Source organism: Orcinus orca, chromosome 10 (genome assembly GCF_937001465.1).
Source record: "Orcinus orca chromosome 10, mOrcOrc1.1, whole genome shotgun sequence".
Lineage (NCBI taxonomy): Eukaryota > Metazoa > Chordata > Mammalia > Artiodactyla > Delphinidae > Orcinus > Orcinus orca.
This window is the reverse complement of record NC_064568.1, coordinates 102,174,227-102,201,071: the sequence shown is the minus strand read 5'-3', so window position 1 is coordinate 102,201,071 and position 26,845 is coordinate 102,174,227. Positions and strand designations below refer to the sequence as shown.

Here is a 26,845-nt window from a genome sequence, read left to right as displayed (position 1 = left end):
GCCTTTGACCAGACAGACGGCCCAAAACTTCTTAGTATGCACTCCATGTTTTCTTACTTTAATGAGCTTCTCTTACTGAGACTTTCACTTACTGGATGGACAGTGTGACTTCCTCTGGGAACGGGAGGGTAATCTGGTGACCCCATTCAGGCTTTGAGCCATACTTACACAGAGGCTATGTCAGCCCCTCTGCTCCAGGGCAGGGACCGCTTTTCACAGCCGCCTTCCCTCGAGCCTGTGAGCTCTTGGGTGGCCGGGACGGGGTCTGATTAGCCAGAGTGGGCGGCTGGTGAACACTGGCCGTCTTGTTCCCGGGCTCCAATCAGTGTCCCTTCTTCTGCCAGCTGCCACCTGAGTAGGGCATGGGGCCTCTCCATCAGAGCCCCGTGTTCACCTTCCATTTATCGTGAACTGAGGCATTGATCACACCTGGCCTCTGTGAACTGTGTGGTAAACTTCGTTGGACTCATGTGCATTTGGTGCAGAAGAAAATAATGCTTCACGTTTCTCCCTAACGGGAGGAAGTTGAACTCACTGTTTTCGTTACTGAAATAGAATCTAATATTAACAGGTGGAATTTTATTTTAAATAGAGAAAAAACAATTTAAAAAATATGAATGCATAAACTGTGGCCATTGTTTTCCTCTGTGACATAATTCCTCTGGGTAAATGAGTAAACACTGATACCATTTTTTTCTTTAATTTTCTCATTATCTAAAATTTGGAAAATGTTTACTTAGGAAGTATAATAATACAATGGATACCCAAGAAGCTACCGCCCAACTATGATCACCAGTGCTTTGCTTTCCTCTACCCCATGCCATCCCCCTGCTTCCACTCCTTGCCTGGGGCAGCTGCCATGTTTTGTCTTAAAAATTTAGGTGGTCACAGTTAGCTTTCTGTTCCGTATCCATTTCTACCCTATGACTGAGAGTTGATATTAGACTATTTTCTGGAAAAACCAAGTCAGTAGATGTTTTCGGAAGTAATTTGCCCAATGCACCTCCCCTGGGCCCTTCTGTCACCAGACAGGATGGAGAACAAAACTTTAGACACAGACACAGGGTGGGGTCTGCCCCCCCACCCACCCCCAGGGGCTAATTCTTTGGCATTACGGGGTCAGGAAGAAATACGAACACCTGTAGTATCAAGGGATCTGGTTTAAGAGGAGCAGCAGACAGGGGTGTGAGGGGGGAGGACGGGGGAGCAAGGTCGGATCCAGGGGAGCCGCTCTGTAAAAGGCCTAGGGTTTGATGTTTACTCCAGGTTTCAACAAGCTGCTGGGAATCAGCTGTCTTAAGTTCTCCAGGTTAATTTTATTTTTTCTTTTTTTTGCGGTACGCGGGCCTCTCACTGCTGTGGCCTCCCCCGTTGTGGAGCACAGGCTCCGGACGCGCAGGCTCAGCGGCCATGGCTCACGGGCCCAGCTGCTCCGCGGTATGTGGGATCTTCCTGGACCGGGGCACGAACCCACGTCCCCTGCATTGGCAGGCGGACTCCCAACCACTGCGCCACCAGGGAAGCCCCCAGGTTAATTTTTGTCTTGCTCGTTTTCCTCTGAACACTGGAGTAGTCAGAAGGCCAGCTCTGCATGAACCTCGGCAAGTCCAAGTTCCCGGCCCTCACAGCACATCCAGTCCCTGTAAGAATGGGAACTTGCAGGGTGGAGATGACATAAGAGAAAACAGGAACCAGGCACAGCTCAACGAGGCCCTGCTCAGAGCACATACCATTTTTAGGTCAAATTTGGGGCTGGCAGTTAACAGACCTAGTTTCCCATTATGTATTTTTTTCATCTAGAGCCTCTATTCACTTACCGAAGGCATATGGGAGGAAAATATCCATCTCCCAGTAAACATGGTTACCTGGGAAAATTTATAATCGTCAAAGTATATGTGACCTCACTTCAAATACAGTGATGGCATAAGGCTGTGAAGATACAGGCAAGAAATTTAGTGGAAGATGTAAATGACTGTGCAAAACCTCAACAAGTAGTTTACCTCTGAGAGGAAAACGAGAATTCAGAAGTATTGCTGGCTCTGAAAAGGCTCAATCTTTTAACCTGAAAAAAGTGAATTTAAGAAATGATGTCTTTGACATGTTCTGAAGATGAGATAGAGACTAACTGGGAGATAGAAGTTTTCTATTCTAGAGATCCTTCTTTCTTCCACGGTTACATTTACTTATTCGTTTATCATTTTCCTAACAATTTTATTGAGCTGTAATTCACGTACTGTACAATTCACCCACTTAAATTGTGCAATTCACTCATCGTTAGTACATTCACGGAGACGTGCGACCATCTCCACAATCAACTTTAGAACGTTTACGTCACCCCTAAAAGATAGGCTTTAATTTGTAGCATTTGCCTTCTGGGTCAGCCCTCTGCCAGTGCTCTGGGGTAGTGATCTGGGCTGCAGGACCTACCCCTCTGCAGTTATTTAACCAGAGGCGCAGACCAGATTTTACTTGAACAAAGGTTTCTGAGGCTTACTTTTTCCATTGTTTCTTAAGTTAAAGACCGTTATGTTCAGGCAGCGCCCTGAAGCCTTGCTCTACGTCCCTTACGCCCTACAGAGAATGTGGGCCGCGTGCAATGATGGAGTTCTCCCACCTGCCTACCCAGAGTGGCAGAAGCCATCCTTGTTTTTCTCATGTGTGGCATATGATTTGTTTTAAATAAATAACTCTTGAGCTTGAAAGTTAATTTGAGAGGATTCAAATCCTGTTTCTGCTCTTGAGTAGGTCAGTATGTATTTGGGGGCCATGGTACAGAAACATGGACAGTTAATCCAATCCAACGTTGCCGAAAGGGTTGTTCCACGTGATTTCCTTATGGAAATTCTTCGTTTCCTGTGAATCTTCAAATAGAACTGAAATTCTGTCAAAAGATAAAAACAAATATGGGAAACTCCCTTTAAAGTTTGGAAGAATGCTTAGAACTTGGGTCTCGTGTGGTTTCTCGGTGAAGTAACAGAACAGAAGTTTCCTGTGTTTGAGCTGGGCCTCCCTTCATCCAGTGCAGTGTGCTCTTGGCGCTCGGTGAACTAAGTAAGAATCAAAACAAATTGTTGGAACAGAGTGAGAAAATCTGTAAACATCAAGGCAGCGTGAGTTAGAACAACCTGTATTGGTTAAGTACCAAACGTGGCAGCCAAATTCAAGCAGCAGTTTTTTATTACAAAATAAGTAGATGGAATTAAAGTAAGGGCTGTAAGGAGAGTAGTTGGTAGTGCATAGTATTTTTATAGGAAAAGCTGATTTTTAAGTTCATTGAGATAAGAACACAAGCACATAGATGGTAAACAGACTGGAAGTGCTTATGAATCAAGATAATTAATCGAAAAGATAAATGAGTCATTTGCCAAGGAAATGTCATGGAAGGCACCGGAGGTATACATGTTAGATTTGGCCTTATTTACACAGTTTTTAATTGCGCTGGATAGACTTCTTCTGGAAACAGTACTAGAAGCTGAGCTGTTTCCCCTGAGCCCCTTGGGGGTTTTTTTGGGTTTTTTTTGCGGTACGCGGGCCTCTCACTGCTGTGGCCTCTCCCGTTGCGGAGCACAGGCTCCGGACACGCAGGCTCAGCGACCATGGCTCACGGGCCCAGCCGCTCCGCGGCATGTGGGATCCTCCCAGACTGTGGACACGGTGGGAACAGTAAGAGTGAACGTGTCACAGGCGCGCGCTGTGTATTAGTGGGACGACCCACGGAAAGTTCCAGCACGTCCCTGGCCCACCGCACCCATGGGTGGCAGCTGCCAGTGACATAATCACCATAAAAACCAAGGCGCAGGCGTGTGGTCTCAGAGGAGAAGCGTAGCCCGGAGCGGCTGCAGAGTCAGCCTTCGGCCACACTTAGCTGTGGCTAAAAGCTGAGTGGAAGTCACGTTGGTGTTTCCAGAACTCTGTGGAGAGCTTGATGGGGAAGCGGACCCTTCCCTGTTAGAACGACTGTTGAAATCATGTTTAAACCAAAAAAAAGAAAAAATTCTAATAGCTTTGCCTAAAGGGAAGAAGCCAGAGACTGAATAATGGTGGACTCGCACAGAAAACCTGCCCTGTTGGGCAGATAATCTGTATCCCCCCTCAGCAACGTTAGAAAAGAGACGGGCGTTTCAGTTAAGAGGGAGGCGCTGATGTAGAAACAGCTTCCTTGGAGTCAAAGCTCGGGCACACTAGGCTGCGTCACCGACGGCGGTGTAAGGTGACCCTCCTTGGGAATGTCCTGAGCAGGTACAGGACTGGAGCATGTGGACTTTATCATGGATGATAGGAAGGGCACCTGTGACGTCTGCAGCTTAGAAGGTGCATGGAGACATTTGCATCTCACGTATCGGGAGGGGTGAGCCCAGAGCAAGGGGCCAGCTAGGACGGGCACCATTAAACCAAAATCTCACTTTTTCAACTAGCTCCTTCCCCACCCTGGTCACTTCGGTACGCGGGTCTTGGACAGCTGTCAAAATCGCGCATGCATTGAACTGTCCGAATCTGTTTTGGCTAGAAAACCATTAAGGATGTGCCTCATGAGTGTTATTTCATGGCATCTTCACTGCAGTTTGCTCAAGTAGACACCGTCTCCGTTGTATAGGCGAGGAAACCGTGAGGTAGGCTTTCCTCAGACGAGTGAACACACCTGCAAGGCCAAGACCAAGGCCTGACGCTTGGCTCAAAGCTCCAGCAAAGCCACCTTGAGATTCGACAGCTGTTCTTCCACAGACGTGGAGGCGCCAGCTCCGCCTGGCCCTTCCCCCACGCCCAGAAGGGTGCGCGGCCCCAGAGGGGCCTCAGCGGGCCCGTTCTCCCAAGGCCCAGGTGCAGCAAGGCCGGCTCCTCTGAGGGCCTGGGGGGAGGACCCGCTCCCGGCCCCCGCCCCGGCTCTGGCCATGCGGGGCATCCTTGTCCTGCAGACGCGTCGCCCCTGTGTCCAGCTTCCCTGCGTGAGGCCTCCTTGCACGCACGTCTCTGTGCCCGAATTTCCCCTTTTCTAAGGATGCCACCCCAAGTGACCTCATTTTAACTTGAGTGTCTCTGTAAAGACTTTTTCTCCAAGTAAGGTTACATTCTAAGTTATTGGGGGGTCGGGCTCCAGGGTATCTTCTTGGGGGGACACAACTCAATCTGTAACAGGGTAGCTGATAACACCACCAGTGGTGGAATGCCCTGCTGCTGAAGAGCCGGGTCTAGACCGCGCCTGAGAGGTTTCCCACCCCGCAGCTCGTGGGGAGACCAGGAGGCGAGGAGGGTGTGGTCTGTGCAGCCCCTCACGGGCCTCCCAAGCCCTCCGGGGGGATCACAGCGGCTGAGGGGGCTTCAGGCGAGGCTGCAGGCACCACGTCACGCAGCTGGTGAGAGGGACCCCTGTGCCCATCCAGATTGGCCTCACTCTGAGCACGTGACCCTTGAGGCTTGCTGTCCCCGTGGATGCACTAAATTCTTTCGTCAACTGGTTGCTGACATGTTGCTTCTGTTTTGGAGTCACAGGTTAGGTTCCCCGGAGAGCAGATTCTCAGATAGAGGTTAGCCTTCTGGAAGCTTCTAACCAGGTGCTGTCAGGGTCCACGCCTATGGAGGGGGAAGGGAGAGGAGAGCAGGATTAGACAGAGTGGGAGGGGAGGTTGGGCTGTGAGGCATTGACACCAGAGGGCTCGGCCAACCCCTGGGGAGCTCTGAGACGAGGATGGCCCTTCAGCGCTGTCCCAGGGGCAGCAGTAAGGGCTTTCTTAGTCCAGCCCATAAAAAGCAGAGTTTTAAATTTATTGTATAAGTATGACTGCATTTCAAGTAGCTACCACAAGACAAACGATGATGCCTTCATGTGTGCTTTTTACTATCATAAACTATACATCCTTCACATGTATGCATGTAAAGGAGACACACGTACATGTATTTATTATGTTAGGAAAGAATGATTCTGATATTTTTAACTCCCTTAGTACCATAATCTCAATTGTCTGTATTTGAACTCATGACACAATTTTGAATGTGGGTCAAGGACAGGGGGCAGTCCTTATTCTGACTCCTTGGATGACTTTTACTAGGTTTGTGAATCCCAGATGTTCTATGGAAAAATCAGTGTTTGTGAAAGTATGTACTTTTCTGGAACAAGAATTTGAATCTTTCATCATATTCTCAGAGACATCTGTGTCCCTCCCCCATGAAGTTAAGAACCATTGTGTAAGGAAATTTAGAGTCAGGTCGTTGTTGCTTTGTAAACTGCTCTTTACCGTCTCCGAACACACAGCCATGATAGATAAAAAGAGAACGTGAAAAAGTCAGAACCATGCCTTCCCCTATTCCCCCTGAAAATATATTTATCCATGCACAAGAGACAAACACAAAGACAGAGCAGAGAGTGAGGTCGAAGATGCTGCGGGCTGCAGGTTCCTAGGCAGGGGAAACAGTGATTGGCTCTGGTGGGGAGTCAGGATGTGCTGGTCCAGAGCATGATCTCTGCTGGAAAGTAGGGGCAGGCGGTCCCCTCCTCTAGAAGGGGGGCAGCCACCACTGCTGCAAACTACTGCCTGCTGTGACCTCTAGCTCATAGGAGCTTTGAGCCCAGGAAGAGAGTTGGCCTGTTCATCAGGAACTGAGATGAGTCACCGCCATGGCATCATCAGCCCTGTCACCATCGGGCAGGAACCCAGATGCCACCACCAACTAGATCTGGGCCAGGAGCACAAGGGGAGGGAGAGACCACAGAAACCTCTGACCAAGGAGGGGTGGTGAGTGAGAGAACACTGCAGTTATTCCCATCCCAGACGGGCCTGCAGACACACACCCCAAACCACGTGAGGAACTCTGACCTGAGCGTGTCAGCAACCAAACCCACACTCAGAATCTGAGTCACTGGAGAGCAAAGTAGAAGCAAGAGGCGTTCTTTAAAAAAAAATGCCTAATGTCCGCAAAGAGATCAATGGAAGGATAATAACCATAAAAACAAGAAGAAGAAGAACAGGAAATTCTGAATAAGAGGGAAAAACAGGCAAAAATGAAGTGTAAGTAGATATGGAAGAAAACAATTAGAAATATCAGAAATGAGTAATAGATTCCCTGAAATAGAGAAGAAGAAAAAAAAAAAACAGATGAGACTATGAGACTAGACTCAGCTGAAGGGAGAATTAGTAAATAAGAAGCTGTTTCTGAAGAATTTACCCAGAATACAGCACAAATACGTAAAGATTAAAACCCGAAAATCAATCAGGTAAGAGAAATGGAAGACAGATCGAGAAGCCCCACAATATGGAGAATCGCGGCCCTAGAAGAAGAGGACAGAGAAGTCGTGGCTGGAATTTTCCGACTTGGATGAGTACATGAACCCTCTGAGTGGAAGCACACGCTGAGTCCCGGGCAGAATACCCCAAGATAAATGCAGGCCCGGCCTCATCAGAGCTGCCAGGATAAAGGTGAAGCCCTTCCATGCTGCCGGGGAGCAATGACAGATTCCCTGCACAGAAGCAGCTCCGACCGACAGCAGACTTGTCGTCATTGCTAACGGGCACAGAGAAGAATTTTCCAAGCGCTGAGGGGAGACAACGGTAAACCTACAATTTTGTGCTTTGCCGGATGATTCACGAGTGGGGATTTCAGCCGTGTCGGTTCTGAGAGTTTGCTTCCCACATGCTTTCACTGGAAAAAAAACAAACAAACAGAAAACGATGAAAAGATATTCACGTACAAGAAGAGAAGTGAGAGAGAGGACGTTTCAGGAGCTGTGAAAGGCCTCCGGTTCGACCCTGCTTGCAAGTTCGCAAGGAACCAGTCACCATTACTTTGAACTTGTTCCCAGTTGTTAGCTTGAACTAGGTTTGCAGTACAATGGTCTGGGTTTTTCTCCTTGGTTTTATGTATTTACCGTAACATATACCGTGTATTTTTTAACGTCTTGGGGCCTGTACTCTGGCTGACTGCACTATCACGTTGACCGCTGTTCTCGGGTTCCTGACACCAGTGCCCAGTCGGGTCCCTCCTCCCGTGTCTGTCATCGAAGAGGCGATTTCATGCTAATTCTTGGCAACCCCTGCCTCTTATCGAATACCCCTGAATTTCCACGTTCCTTAAGTGGAAAAGGAAAAGCGCTGTGTAACCACCCAGCTGCCACCATCTCGCAATGTTACATTAACCCGCGTGTTATTTATCACAGCAGCTTGACTCCAAGAAGACAGGGTGTTTTTCAGGAGCTGTGGTACTTTGTCAGGAGCACCTGGGTGATAGCTTTATTATGTTCGTTTGAAATGTGTGTTCTGAACCGATGCTTTTGACAACTTTATTGATATTTCAAGTTGAATAATCATTTATGTTTGAGTACTTGGCTCTTCAGAGGTTTTGCCGTTTAAAAAGTTTTATATTTTTCTAATCAGTGATTCACCAGGGGGTTTATGGTGATATCAGGCTTGGTGTAAGTCAATTTATAAACTTGTTCTCCTAACAGATTGGCAGATATTTCCTTAGTTGTATGGATTTCGTAGTTATGTCATGAAACATTTAATAAACATTTTTTATTGTGGTGGTAACTTACATCACAGCTATCTATATATATGTGTGTGTTTGTAATATATATAAATATGTATTTGTGATGTACATGTTTAAGCCATGTAAACAAATGTGGTAACTTCTAAAAATATATGTATCTAATATAATGAACTAGTTAGTGAGCCCTAATAAACTGGAAAAAATGGGATAAAATGGGGGCATGGCTACCTTTGTGTCTATCACATCCTTAGAAGCATAATTTGAAAAATAACCCCCTATATAATTAATAATTAGAAGTACTCCCTTAATAATTAGAAATACTAACAAATAATGACATTACTAATTGAAATATCAATTTTGACAAGCCCTTACTTATTTCTCTATAAAAACGGCTTCCTGAAAGTATCACAGAAGTTAATGAATTGCTTGTTAATTAAATGTGGACTTTTCTCCTCTAGTATTCAAATGAAAAAAAACTGAAATATGATATATTCAAATTGCTTTATACTAAATTGCACATTAATGGCAATGTGAGTATAATATATGGTAGTGTTACACATGAGAGTGATAAGAATCTATAATATTCATAATGGAATTTGCTAATTTTGAATATTGACTTATCTTTTAAGTTCATTTTGTTCCTGAAAATTCAAGCGCTGAAATAATGTCTTGCCAGCATTTTCTAACTAGCCCACGTGAAACTTGCCATGAAAAACTTAAACGTTGTCATCCAACTAACTAATCAATCTCTTTTTTTTTTCTCTCATTTTGTTAGCCTCTCAGCAAATACCCTGCTGTGATCAACGACATCTCATTCTGGTTACCTCGCGAGAATTACACAGAGAACGATTTCTATGACTTAGTCCGAACAATTGGAGGAGACCTGGTGGAAAAAGTTGATCTTATAGACAAGTTTGAACATCCAAAGTAAGTAAGAAACTTTCTGAGTTTATCCTTTTTTATTTACATGTGGCAAATGGCATGTGGAAGTATGTTATAAAATTTTGCTGCAACCTAGTGCATAAGATACAAATGTATTCGGAATTTATAGTGAACATTCAGCATATCAGTGCTTTCTGAAAATCTTTCTAAAATACATTTTTAATCTTTCCTGCCTTAGTAGACAAAGGATATGAAACAGAAGGTTTTAAATAATCTTGGAGCTTTTTGGTATTGTTTTGGGAAGTGATCTCTTACCATATCACATTCCAAGTACCAAGGAAATGAGGCAGAAAGAGCAGTTTGTGGAGAAAAAGCTGTTTTGTTAGTCTCTCACTGAATATTTATTAAGCACTTAGCACACGCCAAGACCTGTATTATGTCCTAGGAGTTTAATGTGAATCTAGAAGTGTGCTCAAGGACTCGGGGAAACGATATCCCATGAGCAAGATATCCCATGAGCTCTTGCGTGTTTCTCTGTTTATACCTAGATGACAGCCTGGCTGGATATAAAATCCTTGGCTCACCCATTTTTTGGTGAGGGTCTTGTAAGTGTTGCTCAGTTGTCTTCTCAAGTTTAACCTGATTTAAAGAAATCTGAGGCCGGGCTTGATAGTTTTCCTCTTCTTCCTAAAAGATTCTTTATCTTTAAAGTTTAATAGCAGGACCCCTCTCGGTGTTGACCTGCCCTCCCTGGGGTGTAAATCCTTGTCTCTCTGTAATCAGATTTGGCTCCACCTGGGTCTTAGGGAATTTTTCTTGAATCATGTCTGTAAGGATCTCTTTCTTCTCACCCCTCCCTTGGGGGTCCAGACATGCGTCCCCGCCCCTCTTTATCTGACTCCTCTGCCTGCTGCTGTTTTCTCTCTAACGTTTTAAAACTCTCTCCCGCCACTTCCTTTTGGGTGCTTCCCCGTCGTTACCCTCTCTGCCCACCTCCCCACCCTGGGCCTTCTGTGGTCTCTTCTTGCCCACACTCCGTTTCCATCTTCAGTTCCTTTGTTTCCCCTCCTTTTCTGAGGTCTTCAAGCTCGCATTTCAATTCTCCCTGTTTTCTTCCTGTCTCTGACCGGGGTCATTTCTGCTTTGTGACTTTTCCTTCTTAAACAAATTGCTTCGTTTGGTTTTTAAAATTCACTGCAAACTATTTGGCCAGAAGTTTCATGTGCTCCAAAGGCAATGTTTTTCTGTGACTTCCCCGTCAGTAGGTTTTCCTGCCATTTTTATCTTTTTTCCGTATTTTGGCTGATGCGTCAGCGGAGTGCGTGTGGTTGCCTTTTTGTCACTCATATTTGAATGCGTTGGATTTTCGGAACCAGCTCTTCGCACAAGGTTCAGGGCTGAGGTGGGGCTGGCGTGGTGGGAGGGGCTAAGGCCGTCACTCAGGACTGCTGTTTTCACAGCTGTAAGGCGTTTTTTTCCCTCCATCGCCAAAAACCAACCTCTCTTTAAATATGGCTCATTCATCTCTTAGGTTCTTCGTGTAGTTCTGCCTCCTGCCCCAAATCTGCACTTGTTACACACAGATTTATCTTTGTTTACCCGTCTTGACCCTTGTTGGTGATGTAGACTTTGCACTTTAAACTGGAACCCTTGGCTTGAAGAAGTATTTATGCTGGTGTTTTCTGAGATCTGCCTATCTGTTCCTTCTCTTCACTTCCTCCCATTTGGCTTCTACTTGGTTTCAGCTGCTTTGGCAGATTTTAAATATATTTTGGAGCTTGCAGATGATATCTGTCTGCTAACTTTACAGAAAATAGACTCTATGGGGTGGCCCGGGGCCCTGGTGCAGTGGAGAACCTGCCCAGCGCCTGTACTGTCTTACTAAGGGGCTAGGATGGCAGTAAGGTTCCTGCGGCAGAGATTCCTAGTTATCTCTCAACATCCCACCCCCCGTTATAAAAATATATAACTTTGATTTTTATCTAACCAACCTAGCCAACTAAAAGTCTACACTTCTGAGCTTCCTCTACAGCAAAGTGTATCTACGTAGCTGAGTTTAGCCAGTGATTTATAAGGAGAAGGTTTTAGTGGCATTTTCAGAAGTTTCCTTAAAATCTGGGTTGAGGCTGTCCTTTACCTTCCTTCTACCTGGATGTGGATGTAACGGCTGGTACCTTGGCAGCCATCCTGGACCATGGTGTGACCTTGGCAGTGGAAGCTGTGTGTGGGGAACAACAGCACAGCAGTTGCCTGGGTCTCTGACACTGGGGAGTCGATTCAGCCTTAGACTTTCACAAGAGAGAGAAGTATCTTGTGTAAGCCACTATTTTTCAGATCTTCGTTATGGACAACCAAAGGTAAACCTTGCTTTTACAGCCCTGAGGAAAAGGACATACTTGAGGAAAACAATACATTATTTAGTAATGGTGGCCCACTGCGTACTGACTCTCAGGAAATATCTAGGGCAGGGGGTGGCAGACTTTTTCTATTGAAGGCCAGATGGTAAATACAAGGGGCAGGCCATAAACAAATTTACCCACTGATTCTTGAGTGCCTGTGTTATAGGAAACGTTGGCTTCACGGGGGGCACAAGGCAAATCCCAGTTCTTACGGAGCCAGATAACATAGGAGAAATGAACTTAGCAATAAAAAGCAGAGGTACAATAAGCTTGGTTAAACCTCATCGAGACCTGCCTGCTCTCTTGCACGTAATTGAGGCTCAGTAACTTTCATCGACTTGAAATCAGAGGCCCGTGTCTAGGGCTGTAGATTCAGAGGGAAGAGGCCACTGGTCTGGGGACAGTTACCCAGGAGCCAGGATAGCGGGCCCTGCGTGTCTGTCTCCTCTCCGACACCTTGTGAGTGACACGTCCCCAGTCCTGACTGTGATTGTGAGCCAGCGCTCTTTAGTGGAAACGTTCAGTTTCTGTAAAAACAACTCTGGGCTGTTAGGCTGTTTTGTTGCCAGGACAGAGTCCCTCATGGTGGCCTCTTCAGGACAGAGGCGATTTATTCAGGATACACCTGAGTCAGGGCTGGAAAGCTACTCAGAACCGAGGCAGGTCTGAGACCAGAGACCTTCTGCATCTGGGCCCCTGGCTCTGTCCCTGTCCTCGCCCCTCCTGGCCAGTGTCTGCGTCCTCCGTCCCCTCCGCCACCCCCCAGCCCAAGTTACACGCACATTCACGTCTCCGCCCCTTGCTGCCTTGGCCAGAGTCTTTTCTGGCCCATCCCCTCCATTGTCCCAGTACCAGTTCTGAGAGGAAGCAGCCTAATTAACCGAGCAAAGCGTCATCCCCCTTGCTGGGCAGAGCCTTTGCACCAGGCTGTTCCTGAGGTCTGGGCAGGCTGCGGAGAAGCCACTGTTGGTTCCAGAGCCCGTTGTTGGTCTAGTCAGGGGCCACCATAAACCGCCCGGCCCCGCTTTCTGGACACGAAGCCAGAGGCCGAGCGTCTTCAGCCAGAAGGGTTCACTGGACGGTTTTCAGGACAAACACGGGAGCACTGCCTGCCTTCTCCCTGTGTGGGACTCGGTCCCGGCTCCTGCCTGCTGGCTCAGTCATGTCTTTTACTCTTCATTTGCTCTTAAACTTCTCAGGCTGTTCCACTTGAGGGACACACCTTGGGGGCTGAGGACACAGTGACTCCCTTCACCCTCCCTCAGGGTTGATATTAGTGGAAGGAGGCTCACCGCCTGATGCCTGGTGGATACTTAATAATCCTCCTTCATTCCTTGGAGGAGCTTTTATTAGCTGACTAGGAATGGCTTATGGCACTGGAAGGGGAGGCGGTGTAGTCTGAGGAAAGAGCTCAGGGTTCAGAGTCAGAAGCCTTGATCCCTGACCCCTCACATCCTAGGTGTCTGGGACTGGGGTTCCCTGAGCCTCAGAGTCCCCACCTGCCAACTTAAGATGAGCACGAATATCGTCTTTAAGTGGTAGCCGCAGACACAAGATGAGCCTATCTATGTGAATGCTTTGAAAATCGCACAAAGTTCTAAAAAAATTGCTAGGTGTTCGAGTATAAATCAGTGACTTTCACGGTCAACCTGTGTTGTTTTTTTTAAAATAAAGAGTGACTTCAGTAGAGCGAGTCAGCTGGGGTTTGGCAGTCAATACAGATGATGGGGCAGCTCTGATACTAGAGGGAAGAGAATGAGACTTCACATAACGCTGTCATCTGAAACGGTGCCTGGTCTTCCTGCAACTGGAGGAGTAAATTTTTAAGCAGAACAAAATAAAAATACTTTGTGCAGTGGCACAGACGCCGGCCAGCAGGGCTCTATGGTCCACAGGACCATTCTCTGGGTTGTATGTTGGGAAAATGCTACGGGCAATGGCAGGTGGACTGACGTCTCTGGTCTGCATCTCTGGTGTTGTTTCTTTAGACAGAGCCGGGTAAGTGCACTTATTGGAACTAAAAGATTGGCCAGCAATGAGAAGCCAACTCCAGTGAATCTTGGGAGAGCTCGTCAGAAATGGCGTCCGCCTTGAAATTGACAGCGTGCGGTACCAAGGAGACGGCATTAGAACTCTCCTGTCTCCTTGCTCTTCCTTCATTGTTATTGCAAGGCTGGTGGCATGAGTATCAGAACTTTGTTGTTGTGGTTCAGACAGCCGGGAAGGCAGTTCTGAGAAGACTATTTTTGGCCTGATGTTTCTTTTTCCCGATCCCGTCCCTACCCTCCTTCCCCAGGCCTTCTTTTTAAAGCAGCCCACGAGGTGTGCGCTTTATTGTGGTCACAGAGCAGCCGTGCTGGCCACCAGCATGAGACGCCTTAAAACCCAATTAGTTCAGTCCCCAAGCTCCCTGTTCGGCCTCGTCCCCCGGGACCTCGCCATTTGCGAAAGGGTTCTTCGGGATCACCCGCAGGCTGCCCGGGTCCCAGAGGAGCAGGTCTGCACAGAGGAGGGAGGGAGGGATGCTGGTGAGGCTGGGCCAGAGGCCAGGCGCCCGGTGAACGCGTCCTCAGTGACCTGCTGTGTCACTGCACACCTCTGTGGAAACTAACCCGGAAGCCACTCTTTCCTCTTGAGCTTGCAGTGAGCAGTTTTCGGGGGGTCCTCTGGCTGTGTCTCCGCGTGGCATCCTGCGTACCTTTTGTAGCGTGGAGACTGCACGCCCTCTTTCCAAGATGCCAGGTGAGAGCACCTCGCGCCCCTTGACGGTGGCCTGTCCGCCCTCACAGTGCTGATCGGAGTGAAGCAAGTGAGGACAAGCCCCGAGGGCAGTGCGCGGGATGGGAGTCTCCGATCTGCTGGCAGACGTGGGACGGGAGCCACCATCTGGGGCAATTATGAGAAAGGCTTTCAGTCATTTTGGGTCTTCAGAGTTTTTAACCCAGTTCGCAGGGTCACTTCTTTCCACGGGCTGCCACGCAAATGTACGCCTGGAGACAGCCATGGGAGTCAGCCCTCCCCCGCCCTCCCTCACCGTCTGTCCCCGTGTCTGGCACCTCATTCTTCACGGCCCACGGAGGCTTGGCCCCGAATGTACTGCAGCCCTGAGTTAGTCGTGTTGTCCTGGCGACCAAGAGACGCATGAACCCAAATACAGCCTGACGCTGTGCGAGCTCAGAATTGTACCTAGTGCCCCCACACAGTTATCCTCATGAGAGATTTGGGGGCCGAGTCTCTACAGGTGGGCCTGCATTTGTAAGGATGTCTCAGGGGCACACAGGTGAGGGCTGTGTGGGAGAGTCTTCAGATCTCTGAGCGGCGGAGGTGCCCTGGTGGACCTGGGCCTCACCTGGCTGGTGTCCTGAGTGAGAATCGAGCCTTTTCTGCCACCAGCGCCTCTGGGCGGGGGCAGCACACAGTCCGGGGCAAGCAGGTGGGGGCGGCACCGCGCAGCCGCCCCAGTGTCTCCTGGGCGACTTATTTTCCTTAACTTGGTCAAGCTGAGACTCAAGCAGCAGCCAGGAGGTGTACCGAAGAGGGCAGGGGGCGGCCACGCATGGGATGAGGGTCCCTCCAGGGGGCAGGACCAGCGATGCGCGCTGGTGGGCCCAGTGGTACCCACCGTCTAGGGTGTCTGTCTTAGGGACTTGGTAGAGGGCCGAGCAGTCAGGAGCACGGGGAGGTGTGAGGCGGGGCAGACAGGCCGTCCCAGAGGAGCCAGGCTTCGGGCAGCCATCCAGCCACGAGCAGAGTGGAGCCCGGCTCAGGCAGTCTCGGAGGGCCGCGGGGGCCACTTTCTGGGGTGCGAGCCCCGGGCGTTGCGGCACGGCCACCAGCAGGGCCGCCTGGATGGTCTGCTGGGAGCTGCTGGCCCAGGGCTGCAGCTGGTCTCCGCATCAGAGTTGGGATCGGGGTCTGAGCCTGAACGAGGCAGAATCTGAGACCCGGTGCTGGGGGGACATGGGGAGCGGTGCAGTTAGAAAACCGAGGAGAGCAGCAGGTCCTTACAGGCGCTTGTTTTGTTTCGTTTTAATAGTCCGTAGCTTCACTGTGGCCTGTTTATTCAAGTGTAGTTAGGGGCCAGGGAGGGTGTTTTCATCGTGGGAATTTGATCGGGGTCTAGTGAGGAAAGAGCAAGGTAGAATGTTCCGTGAGATTTACACGAGGAGAGAAGGGCGCCTCAAGGCAACGTGGTACAAGGAGGGCATCCCCGTCTCAGTGGGGCCGCTCGTGACGGTGAGAGGACGGGTCAGATGCCGAGGACGTGAACGAAGGAACCTCTGTTCCGATGTCACGGTGGTCACCACCCACCTGCTCACACGGGTCTCTGTCTCCAGCAGAGCCCCCTCAGGGTCTTCTGGAAGCCCCAGAGGGCGTGTCGTGTGTGTTCACCAACAACCCTACTCCACTGAACGCGGCCCGACTCTCATCAGGTCCCCAGGGTTTCCGGCCGGGCGTCGCCGGTCCTGCCGCTTCCCCAGCAGGCACACTGTTGAGCTTCGGAGCCCCGTGGCGTCCTGTGTGTTCCAGGCTTGTGCACAGCTGAGTCAGGTCATGCTTGTCACCTCTGTCTGAGCCCCATCTTCCCACCTGCCTCGTAGGGCCCCTCCCGCACGTCCTCCCCTCGGCTTCTCCCTTCAGGTAACACATCAGACAAAGGCTGGGGATTCCAGGTCGGACCTGGCGAAGTCTCATTTACACTAACATCTTTTCCACGCGAGCGCTGTTCGGAAACGAGGACAAAATCAGCAAAATGCCAGTTGCCTTAATGACTCTTCTGTAAGATGTCTCACATGTGTCCTGTTTCTCAGAGGAGACAGAACCTCACAAAGTGTTTGGGTCTGTGTTTGACAGGTGTGGCTACTTTTCTTAGCCTTCACTTGCTCCTGAAAGAGACAGTAGTAAGATGAGGAGAGAGGACACTAGGAATGAAAATTAAGCAGGTGAAATATTTGTACAAGAGATGGCAGCCGTGGTCTAGACATTTACACAAAATTTTACTGGAATAAATAACCACTGAGCCCAGCTTTCATTAAATATGGTAATTTCTCCTAGATCATCCGTCCAGTCATGCACCCGGTATGCAGTTTTTGAAATTCTGTGGTGATGGTAGAATGAGTATTTCTAACACATTCTTCTGTTTTAGCAGTTGCCATATTGCATTGCATTTATCCACTTTTCCACCCTTGCACTGTGAATTAGTGTCAAGCACTGGGTCTTGAACTTTCTACTATCTTTGGGTTTTAGAACATAGCAACCACACTCACTTAAAAGATCTTAGCGAGTGAATGATGAAGAAAAAGAAAGAAAATTCATACATTAGGCCATATTTTCTCAGGATATAACAGACATCCCTTTCCATGTAGACCAAAAAGACACCCCAGTTGGTAACATTTTCTGGTCGAGTGACCGGAATTCTTTCCTATCAGTTATGATGGTTTCTTACAGGAGAGAAAAGTGGGGTGAGGACTGATACGTAGGAACAGGAATTAGGTTTCAATAAGTTGGGTTCTAAGTAAACGGCTGGTTTAAAAATAGTGCAGTTTGGACCAAATGTTCAGATAGAGAAAAGGAAGGAAAGAAAAGGGGGAAAAGGTGTTTTTAAGAAGGTTGGTTGTATCCTATATAAAATATATTTTAAAGCTCTGAGCTCCCAGGATCAGGAAACTGGGGGTGTTGGAAGTATGCAAATTATCCATGGTTACCTAGAAAACCCTTTTCTCATTGGAAGAGGGGAGATCACAAGGCAGGACAGAAGTTCAGGGAATCAAGTTGTAATGTGTTTATATGTATGTTTGTTTGCTACAAGATGATGAGTGAGGAAAATTTCTGAAGGAAGGTTAACGTGAAAGGGAGAAAAAAGCTGTCTGCACAGGGAAGGCAGAGAAGCTTTCGATCTCCTGAAAGTGGTGTTTCCAAGCCAGTATGCACCGAAGCTGTCCCGTCCAGAGTCACAGGAGTCGTGGACCCTGGCATTCTTTTCTGGAAGCAGCTTCCGCCCCCGCGTATGCAGCCTTGATGGGGCAGCTTCCACGCTGGTCCGGTAGGTCTCTGCCCCTCGGCTCAGTTGACTGGTCCAGGGGTGAGCACCTAACAAAGCTGGGCAAATGGGCCTCTTCTCGGTCTTGTTTGGGTGGAAAACCAAAGAGAGCTTTTAAGCTGTAAGTGGTCTTCCTGGGAGCCATCTCTGGCCGTGTTTCCCAAGGTGCGCAGAGAGAGAGGGAAGGAAGTGGCAGAGTAGAGATGGGAGGTGGAGGGAAGATGCTGGCGAGGTGGAGTCCCTCGTCCCACCGTGTGCTGGGGCCCAGCTGCACCGGCCCTTCCCACAGTCCTTCCTCAGACTCCATAAGCCAGCGCACCTCCCCTGTGCCTTAAGCTCTTGGGATGTGGGCTTCCATTCCTGGAGACCAAATGAGTTCCGGTCACTTTGGGCCCTGGAAGAGGGCAAGAAGGCAGAGGAAACAGGCTGAAGCCATCAGCTTCCTTGTCAGAGAACTTAGAGCAGCACGGAGATGAGCTGCAGCTGGCCTCGGTCTCCAAACGTCACTATTCGGTATGAGTTTTAAATGGTTCTTTTCCTCTGAGCTGGAGTGGCTAAAAATTAATGTTCTCTTGGTGTGACGGGCTCCTTCCAGGGGACATGCGTTGCACACTTACCCTGGGGGAGGCACCGTGCTATCTGTGATACGCATCGCCCATAAATACCAAATTGATGTTTAGAAATGAGCTCCTGTCCTCAAGGCGCTCACAGTCTGAAGGGAGGTCGGTGCAGATAGATGTTTGCAGGCAGTGTGCAGTCAGAGGCCCTGGGTGAGCGAGGCACCGCCGTGATTTCAAAGAAGGGCAGCGCCTTACTTTGCCTTAAATGCTCAAGAAACTTTCACAGATCATGGTTCAGCTGAATCTTGAAGGCAAACAGGACTTAGATACGGAAGGGGCCAAGGCCGAGCAGGCAGCTTGCGCAAAGACAGGAAGACAGAGATGGGAGAGGAGTTCACAGTGGCTGGCGTGCAGGCACACGGGGGTGAGGATGAACCGAGGGTTTGTAAGGGGTCAGATCGTAAAGGCCTTGAATTCCCTTATAAAAACGTGGACTTATCTGGTCGAGCTCGTGGGGAGTCACTGAGCTGGTCCAGCTACTTGCAGTTCACAAAGGATTATCTGTCTTTCCTGTGGCCACCGTGTTGGCCAGGGGTGAGGTGGGTCCTAGGAAAAGGAGTAGAAGCACACGTGTGCCGTCTGAGTGAGAGAAGCTGCGTTCTCGCCGAGACGGTGGCAGGAGCTGGCTGGTGGGGGAGATATTTAGGAGTTAGGATCCCCGGGAAAGGTGGGCTGTTGCAGGGAGAGAGCACAGGCCCAGAAGGAAATGCAGCTCCCAGGACCTGGACCCGTGTGACTAAGAGGATGGAGGTTGATGATGCCCTAGGGAGCAGGTGGGGGGAGCAGTCTTTCGGGGAGATTATCTGGTGCCTTTGAGCTTCTGGGCTTCAGGTGGGGCACACAGGAAAGTTGACCTAAGAGCCCCCGAGGGGCGGGCCAGGATTAGAATACATACTCGGGAGTTGGAGCATTGGGCGTGACTGGGACCCCAGAAAGTTCTAGAACAGGAGAAGAGGTGGATGAGAAGAGAGCCCCAGGGAAGGCTTAGGGGATGGGAGAGAGGGAGAGATAGCGAGGGAGGGGCTCAGCAGGGTGACCCGGGACCTCCAGGTGGAGAAGCAGCGGCTGGGGGCGGAGCGTGGTGATGGGGTCCAGCCAGCGGGCGCCAAGGCCACACGGATCGGCCTTTAGAAAGTTCCAGAAAATACTTTGGATAATCATACTTCTTCCCCTTTCCTCCCGTCGTGGCTTCACTTGTATTTATTCCACAGATGTTAGTAATTAGAGAATGCTTGATTTCGTGGATATACCCCGAGGGTTGATGTATTGCAGAGCAAACAAGATGTCCCAACTCTGCCGCCTAGACCTGCCTCTTCGGAGCTGTGTGTCCGGCAGTTTTCACTTGGAGTGATGCTGTAGGGAAGTTTCACTTTTCTGTCCCGTACCTGTTCCTGTTTTCCCTCCCTGTATGGTTCATTTAAAGGATGGACTAGGACAGCTGTAGGGCCTCGTCCAGGCCCTCTGAAAAGCAGGATGTGGTGATTAGAGACCGGCTCCGCACGCAGGGGTGGCCCGCTTAATACAAGCCTCATTAGATTCACTCATGGGGTGTAGCCGATGTAGCAACTCAGGAAAGGATGTGGCCTGAAAATTAGGACCTAAACATGAATAGGATTTAGGATTTAAACGATACTTTGAGCAGCATTTCTTAAAATGGCACATGGAGGAAACACTCCTTAATATCACGTATACTTCCCATTGGTTTTGTCTGGCAGGGGTCTGTTCACCCGCTGCGGGGGCTTGCAGTCCACCTGGGGGACAGAAGTGCAGTACAGTCCAACGCAGGCGCAGTTCTAGAGGTCAGACCTGACCTCCACTCACCTCTCAGCCCAAAAACAGCCTTCCCAAAATGAGAGGAAGCAAGCAAGGAAAGCAGAGTGAGGAACATATTGCGAGGAAAACAGAGACTTGATTATATTTAGAATGTTATTTTTCTGACCTAGATTAAATCAATGGATACCTATACATTGCACTTCTCCGTTTCAGGATTCCGCCTGCAAGAGAACCGATTTAAATATGAATCCCAAATAATGTTATCTCGTGTCTGATGCAGGAATATATCTGGCAATATTAAGCAGATCAAACTCCTGAGAAGCCTGGTCTGATAAGAAGCTATTCTTGGCATTGTTTAAGTAAAGGAGATCAATAGAGATATTCAAGATGGAAAAGTCCTAATAGTTAGTAGGAAACCAAAATTCAAGGTCTCTCCAACCTTCAAAGCAGAGCAAGTGTTTCTCAGGAAACGAACGTGTCTTAGAGATTTCAGCGGGGCCCCCGGACAGTGGTGCCCCCTCCTTCACGCTCCACACCTGGTGTGGACCCCCCTCCCTGCCTGGACATCACCCTGCAGGCAGCTTTACCTGGCCAGTGGCTGGACCAGGTGCAGGTTGAAATTGGACTCTGTAACATATGACCCGATTTACACATCTATATATTGTAATCACACTGTTTAGCTATTTTATTTTATTTTATATATTTTTAAATAATATCAGATTATTCTTTTTTTGTTTGTTTGAGGTGGACCATTTTTAAAGTCTTTATTGAATTTGTTATAATATTGCTTCTGTCTTATGTTTTGGTTTTTTTGCCACAAGGCATATGGGATCTTAGCTCCCCGATCAGGGATCGAACCCGCACCCCCTGCATTGGAAGGCAAAGTCCTAACCACTGGACCGCCAGGGAAGTCCCTGTTTAACTATTTTAAATAATACTTTTACTTAGGTTTCCTGCTTGCAACACAAGGGGGATTGTTTTTTTCTTTTAGCTCATGCTGTAATGTAAAAATGGCAAGGCAGTTGTTGTACTCATAATTGCAAATTTGTTTAATTAAAATTACATTCAGTTGTGCTGACACACTTTTAAGCAACTGTGAAAAATAGCTGTTATGATCTGTTGGTCTGCTGCCTTGAGTGGCTAATAATTTTAGTTAGAAGGAGGTTTTAGTTCTTTATCATCACCAAACTTGAACATTAAAGTTTGAGTGAAACAGTATCAATAATTTTAAACCGTTATATTTGTTTATCAGTTGGGCCTTTGCATTATGTTTTTAAAATCAGTTTCTCACCCTATCCCCCAATAAAGATAAGGGAGTTTTATCTGTTAAGTATCACATGGGAGTGTTCTGTGGAAAAATAGATCCAAACAGTCCACAGCAGATGTAATGGGAGCCTGTCTTCACAAGTGTCACTTGCTCTCCGGAGATTGGGTCGTGGTTTCTGGAGCTCAGTTGATCTGCAATGGCTACACGATGTGGTTTTGTCATATTCTATCTTATTTCTTATAAGTCCTGGGAGGAATGGACTGCATGGTCACTCGGGGCTGGCGGGCCTTCACGGAGCAGTGCACTGGCCCTGGAGGCTGCCCCAGCTTCAGGTCCTGGCTTTGTCACCTGGTGGCTGTGGGACTTTGAGCAAGTTCCTTTCTCTCTCTGAGTTTCTTTGTCTTTACAATGGAATTAAGGTTAGAACCTACCTTAAAGGTTATTTTGCAGGGCCTGGCACCTACATGTACAGAATTAACTACTGTTGGCGGTGGTGATGAGATCCTAGTGGTGAGTTTCTTCTGGGAGAAACTAATTGTAATTGAATGTAAGCACTAACTACACACCCAGAGCAGCAAAGCTTCCAGCTAGAAGGTTTGCGTGTTATGTTTACCATAGTTAAGCTCATACTCAAAAGAGGCGTGCAGCTGCTTGATGGTAATAAACAACAAAGTCGCTTTCTTGAGGTCTAATTGTTTTGGATAGGAAGAGGAGAAAAGAAGGTAGAGGATATTTTGAAAGAAAAAAAGTGTGATGGGGTTTAAGATCTGAGAAGGAATTGTTTTAACACCTTAAGAAAAGGTTGCAATGTACTTTTTTTTTCTGAGCACAATAAATGCTTTAGGCTGTAGGCAGTTTGATATTATTGATAGAGGAAATGGGAAGAAACAACAGAATTGGACTCTGCAGCCAGCACATCTGTTTGCAGGGCGCTGTCTCATGAGACTTCCATTCTGGACAGGCCCTGCATTCTGTGTTTCTCAGGGTTTTGATTCTGGACAGAAGTCTGCCCCGTAGAGTCTTAAATTCCACAGGGATCCTGCACAAGACAGCCGTATTCTGACCTGGAGTTCAGTGAGCAGCTGATTTGATGATATAAGCGATTACCAAATAGTTGCTGTCAGTGTCCATGAAACGGGAGATCAGTCATTTTTAGGAGATGACGCTTTTTGCCATCATCTATTGGTGTTTTAAAATCTATCTCATGGTAAAATAATTTCCAAAGCACATCGACCATTAGATGTCTTTTAAAATAGCATTGTTACACTAATTTACAAAAAGCATTGTGGCCTGAGCACGAGACTTATTCAGGAGCCCCGAGAGCACGGGGCGCGGCCTGCAGAGCCCGTGCACTGCAGGATAAAGTCCTACTTCCTCAAGACATTTCTCTAGCGTCCCTGTGCCATCAGTCGATGGGCTGTCAGTGTTCTCACCCAGCTTCTCTCTCATGTGGACGAGCCACTGGTTCCTCACCTAAAAACTTGGTGTCATAACCCTACCTTAAAAGCAGCATTGTAAAGTCTAAAATGAAATGAAGTTCGTAAAAGTACATCCAAATACTGTTTAAAGCAGAATGATTGAATTTTTAATTTTAACACGTGTCCTGCAGCCTTCTTTGTGGCTGCGGACATATTCCCAGTGCGTGGTGCTCTGTGTGTCGTGTCCTGTCATGGGAGTTATCACATAATGTAACCGGAAGCCATATTGTTCTCAGTCGTTATTTGGAATTTGCATATGAAATGTTAACGATGTTCGTACTTTGCACTTAACTCCTGAAGATTTGCACTCATCTGGGAATCCCATCAGGTGTGTTCAGAATATCTTTGGGGATTTTCAGGAATGAAAAGTAGATTGATTCTTCTCGCTTAGGTAGAGTGAACTGGTTCAGAGTTTATCAGACCGTTTGCATAAATGCCCTGTAGGAAACTCTGAGGTGCCCGGGAAAGGCCACGTTGTCTTGTAAATTGGGGAATCAGACCTACCTTCCTGTCTTCTTTACTAGACATCTGGTTCTCTATTTGCAAATGGTTCAGTGAGAACAGTGCCAGTGAGGCCCTGAGGTGTAGGGCCTTGAGAAGGTGTCTGTGTACTTGCAGATTTCGCTGACTGACAGGCAGGGTCCTCGAGAACCAGCCTGTCACTCACCGTTACCGACGTGGTTGGCGCCCCTACACTGGTGTCTGCAGCTGCGCATTTGCTGCTTCAGGTCTGGGCGTCTGGCCAGAACACGGAGGTCTTCGAAGGCTCGCCTGCTTTCTTCTCCTTGTTCTGAGCAGAGTGCCCAAGGGTCACATACTTCCCTAAGGTAAGGTGTCTCTAATCAACAGTCAACCCTCAAATACTCTGGAGGGTTTTGATAATCCTTTTTTTTTTAAATCATGCTCCATTTTGCTGCTATCTGCTTCACTCTTGGACTAAGTTTTTAAAGGTTGTATCTCCAAGGTAATGTTGAACTTTTTCATGAGTATGTGTCTTTCAAGTCTCTTTTTCCTATAATCCTATGTGGGCAATTTAATTAGGGTGTGTGTGTGTGCACGCGCACGCACGCACACAGACACAGGGACTATGGAGTACCTGTTCTGTATGAGCTACTGTATTATATGCTGGTACAGTGGGAGGACTGAGGCTCAGAGAGTCTAAGTCGCTGGCCTGAGGTCACACAGCTGTTAAGTGGTCATGGCAAGACTTAAAGAAGACACATCAGCTCCCACTTTGCTTCAGATCATGCAGAACCAGCAAATCAAATCTGGGCATTGGCCGTCTCCCACCCCTCCCCCCTCATCGGATGAAACACCTGAATCTTATTTTTCCAGGTCATTGTAATAGACCCGAGGCCTGGCTTGCTCACATAGTAACTAACAACAGAGGTTTCATGCAGAGGCTTCTAACAGCAGAGGCTTCATGACCAGAGCAGCTGGGGACAGGCCACCTCCTCTTCCTGTTGGAAGGGGCACGGTGAGGAGGGCAAACAGCCCTTTCAGAAGATCGTCCTTATTTTCAAAAGCCCATTCTTCTCCCTGGCGCTCTTCATCCCCACAGTGGTGTGTCATCACAGAGTCACGAGCAGGGGGCACACCAGCAGCTCTGTCCCACAGGGGTCTCTGTAACTGAGCTGTCCATTGGATTTTGCATGTCAACAGTCTAAGGACAGCACACTCCCAGGCTCTGTTCCCTTGATGCCAAGGGCAGGGAATGAAACGCAGGACTGATGATACCCAGGGAACTAATACAGAAGATGCTTCGCTATCCGCCGTGGCTATCTGTGGGTCACCATACACACCAAGCCTGGGTTACCAGGTACCAGAGTTCAAATACACAGGCTGCCAGGCAAACACCTCCACGATGCAACTCAAGGATGACTTCTTTAGGGAACCTTTCATGATACCCCTGTCCTCTGAGGAGAGCTGTTTATCTTTGGTGTGCATTGTACCTACGTGTCTGTCACTAACACTGTGTTGCACTTCACGTTTTCATCTCTCTCACTAGACTAGACCCTCGAGGGCTGGGGTCTTGTCTTCTTGGTCTGTCATCCTCGGTGCTTACCATAATGATTGGACATTTAGTAAATATCCATTAAATGAATAAAAGTCCCTTAGCCAAAGTCTTATGCTAATACTATCGATACATGCATACGTATGTGTATAAATGCATATGTGTGGATAAAATGCATATATATAACACATATTTTAGACACCTGCATAGAAAACTATAAATGTAGAACAGTACAGGCTTAAGCTTGAACTCTAATTGAGCCAGGACAATCCATGTGTATGTGCTCCTGAATCATGTAAATCCCTGATACGACTTTCTCTTTCAGTCACTTGTCCATTGTTTAAGCTTTCTGATTATTCGGAGTAAGGACTACTGATGGTTTACTCCAAGATAAAACTTTTATTCTGAAAATAATATTTTCACTTTAAAAACCTTTTGGAATATCTGAGATCATTCTTTCCCCATCTAAAGCAGTAACTGAGGGTTGATGTAATATATCCTGTGTTTGCCCCTGTGTGTGGAATCTAACCTAGCACCTCTGGAAGAAGAATGGAAGAGGGTTTCTTTAAATGTCAAAAAAAAGAAAATAGAACTTCCTTCTGTGCAGCTCTCTCCAGCTTCTGCCTGACCTTGGATGCCTGCTCTCCAGGACGAGATGAGAGAGTAATTTGCGCAGCTGTAAACAACGTAAAAGAAGCCGGCTTTGGGGTACATTGTGCTGTGCGGGTGCTTGTCATTGAGTCCAGCGTGCTGGAGGGCAGCACGGAAGGATGGGGCCCGTGGTAAACTCACCGGACGCATCAAACCCTCCGCAGCCCAGTTCACGTCTTCAGAAGTCTGTCTGTGTCCTCGTGATACTCACTCGACAGCCTTGATGGGCACATCCACCCTGGCTCTGGTGGGGTCTGGCCCTGCAACACAGAGCATCTTGACCTGAGCATGGCTTCATCCCAGAGAGATGGGATCGAAGAAAATGCCATTATGAGCTCAGAACATGAGCTTCAGTAAAAAAAAAAAAAAAAAAAAGTGGCTTTTTAAAGAAATGTTTATTTTAGGCTAATTAAGGAAATAAATAGCCCCACTCTAAGAAAAACTCTTAACTCCCTTATGATCTACCTTCACGCACACAAAAATTTTCTTCCAGGAGGAGGGAGCAAATGTACGTGGGTGAGACAAAGAACCAAAATAATAATCCAGCTTTGATCAAAACCCCTTGTTACAGCATTCCCTCTGAAAATGATTTCTAATCAGTGAGTGCTACCACAGCGCTTACATGTGTTTCACTCTGAGCTGTGATTAGAAACAAGATGTGAGATCAGAGGGGCAGAAAAGGAGGATAAGAAGGAAAAATCTAACCTAGGTGCTGATATGCACAGGCTGTGGGCTATTTCATAAGCATGGAGGCTGCTCCAGGTGGGGATGTCAACATCCGTTCATCCCCTGGCAAACATGTCCCCGCTCTTTGGGGCAGCATCTGTGATGGCCGCAGGATGCCCTGCTACACAAAGGTGAGGCGACCAGCTGGCTCTCGTGAAAGCGTTCGTTCTGGCAGCAGGGAGGCGTTTGGGCCGCTAGACCACCTTCTCGCCCGGTATCCAGGAGGTCGGGGGCCAGCTCGGTACACAGTCTCCAGCCCACGCAGTAGTTGAACCTGGTCTTTATTAGTCCAAGAAGCGACACAGGGGCCTGGGAAAGGGAGTAAAAGACTTGGAACAATTCTACCTGTGAAAGGAAAACGCGAGAAGAGGCGAGGGGCGAGTAGGTGGCGGTGGGGTGATTGAGAAGGCGAGGACCACGCGGTTTCTGTCAAGGAGACAGGAGGTCTGTGGCCCCAAGTGCTTGCAGGCTGAGAACAAGTGCCCAAACTCTTAAGAACATACGAGGAAAGTATGATGAA

General features: G+C 48.0%; 1 protein-coding gene across 4 annotated transcripts in view; it reads left to right on the top strand.

Annotated features, from left to right (window-relative positions):
* The window catches only part of FARS2 (phenylalanyl-tRNA synthetase 2, mitochondrial), a 396,095-nt gene that overhangs the window by 248,406 nt on the left and 120,844 nt on the right, over positions 1-26,845 (top strand). For all 4 annotated transcript variants that reach the window (XM_049715580.1, XM_049715578.1, XM_049715577.1 and 1 more), the window contains one exon: positions 9,251-9,402. In XM_049715580.1, the coding sequence (XP_049571537.1) occupies positions 9,251-9,402 (152 nt within the window). The remainder of the gene's footprint in view (positions 1-9,250; positions 9,403-26,845) is intronic.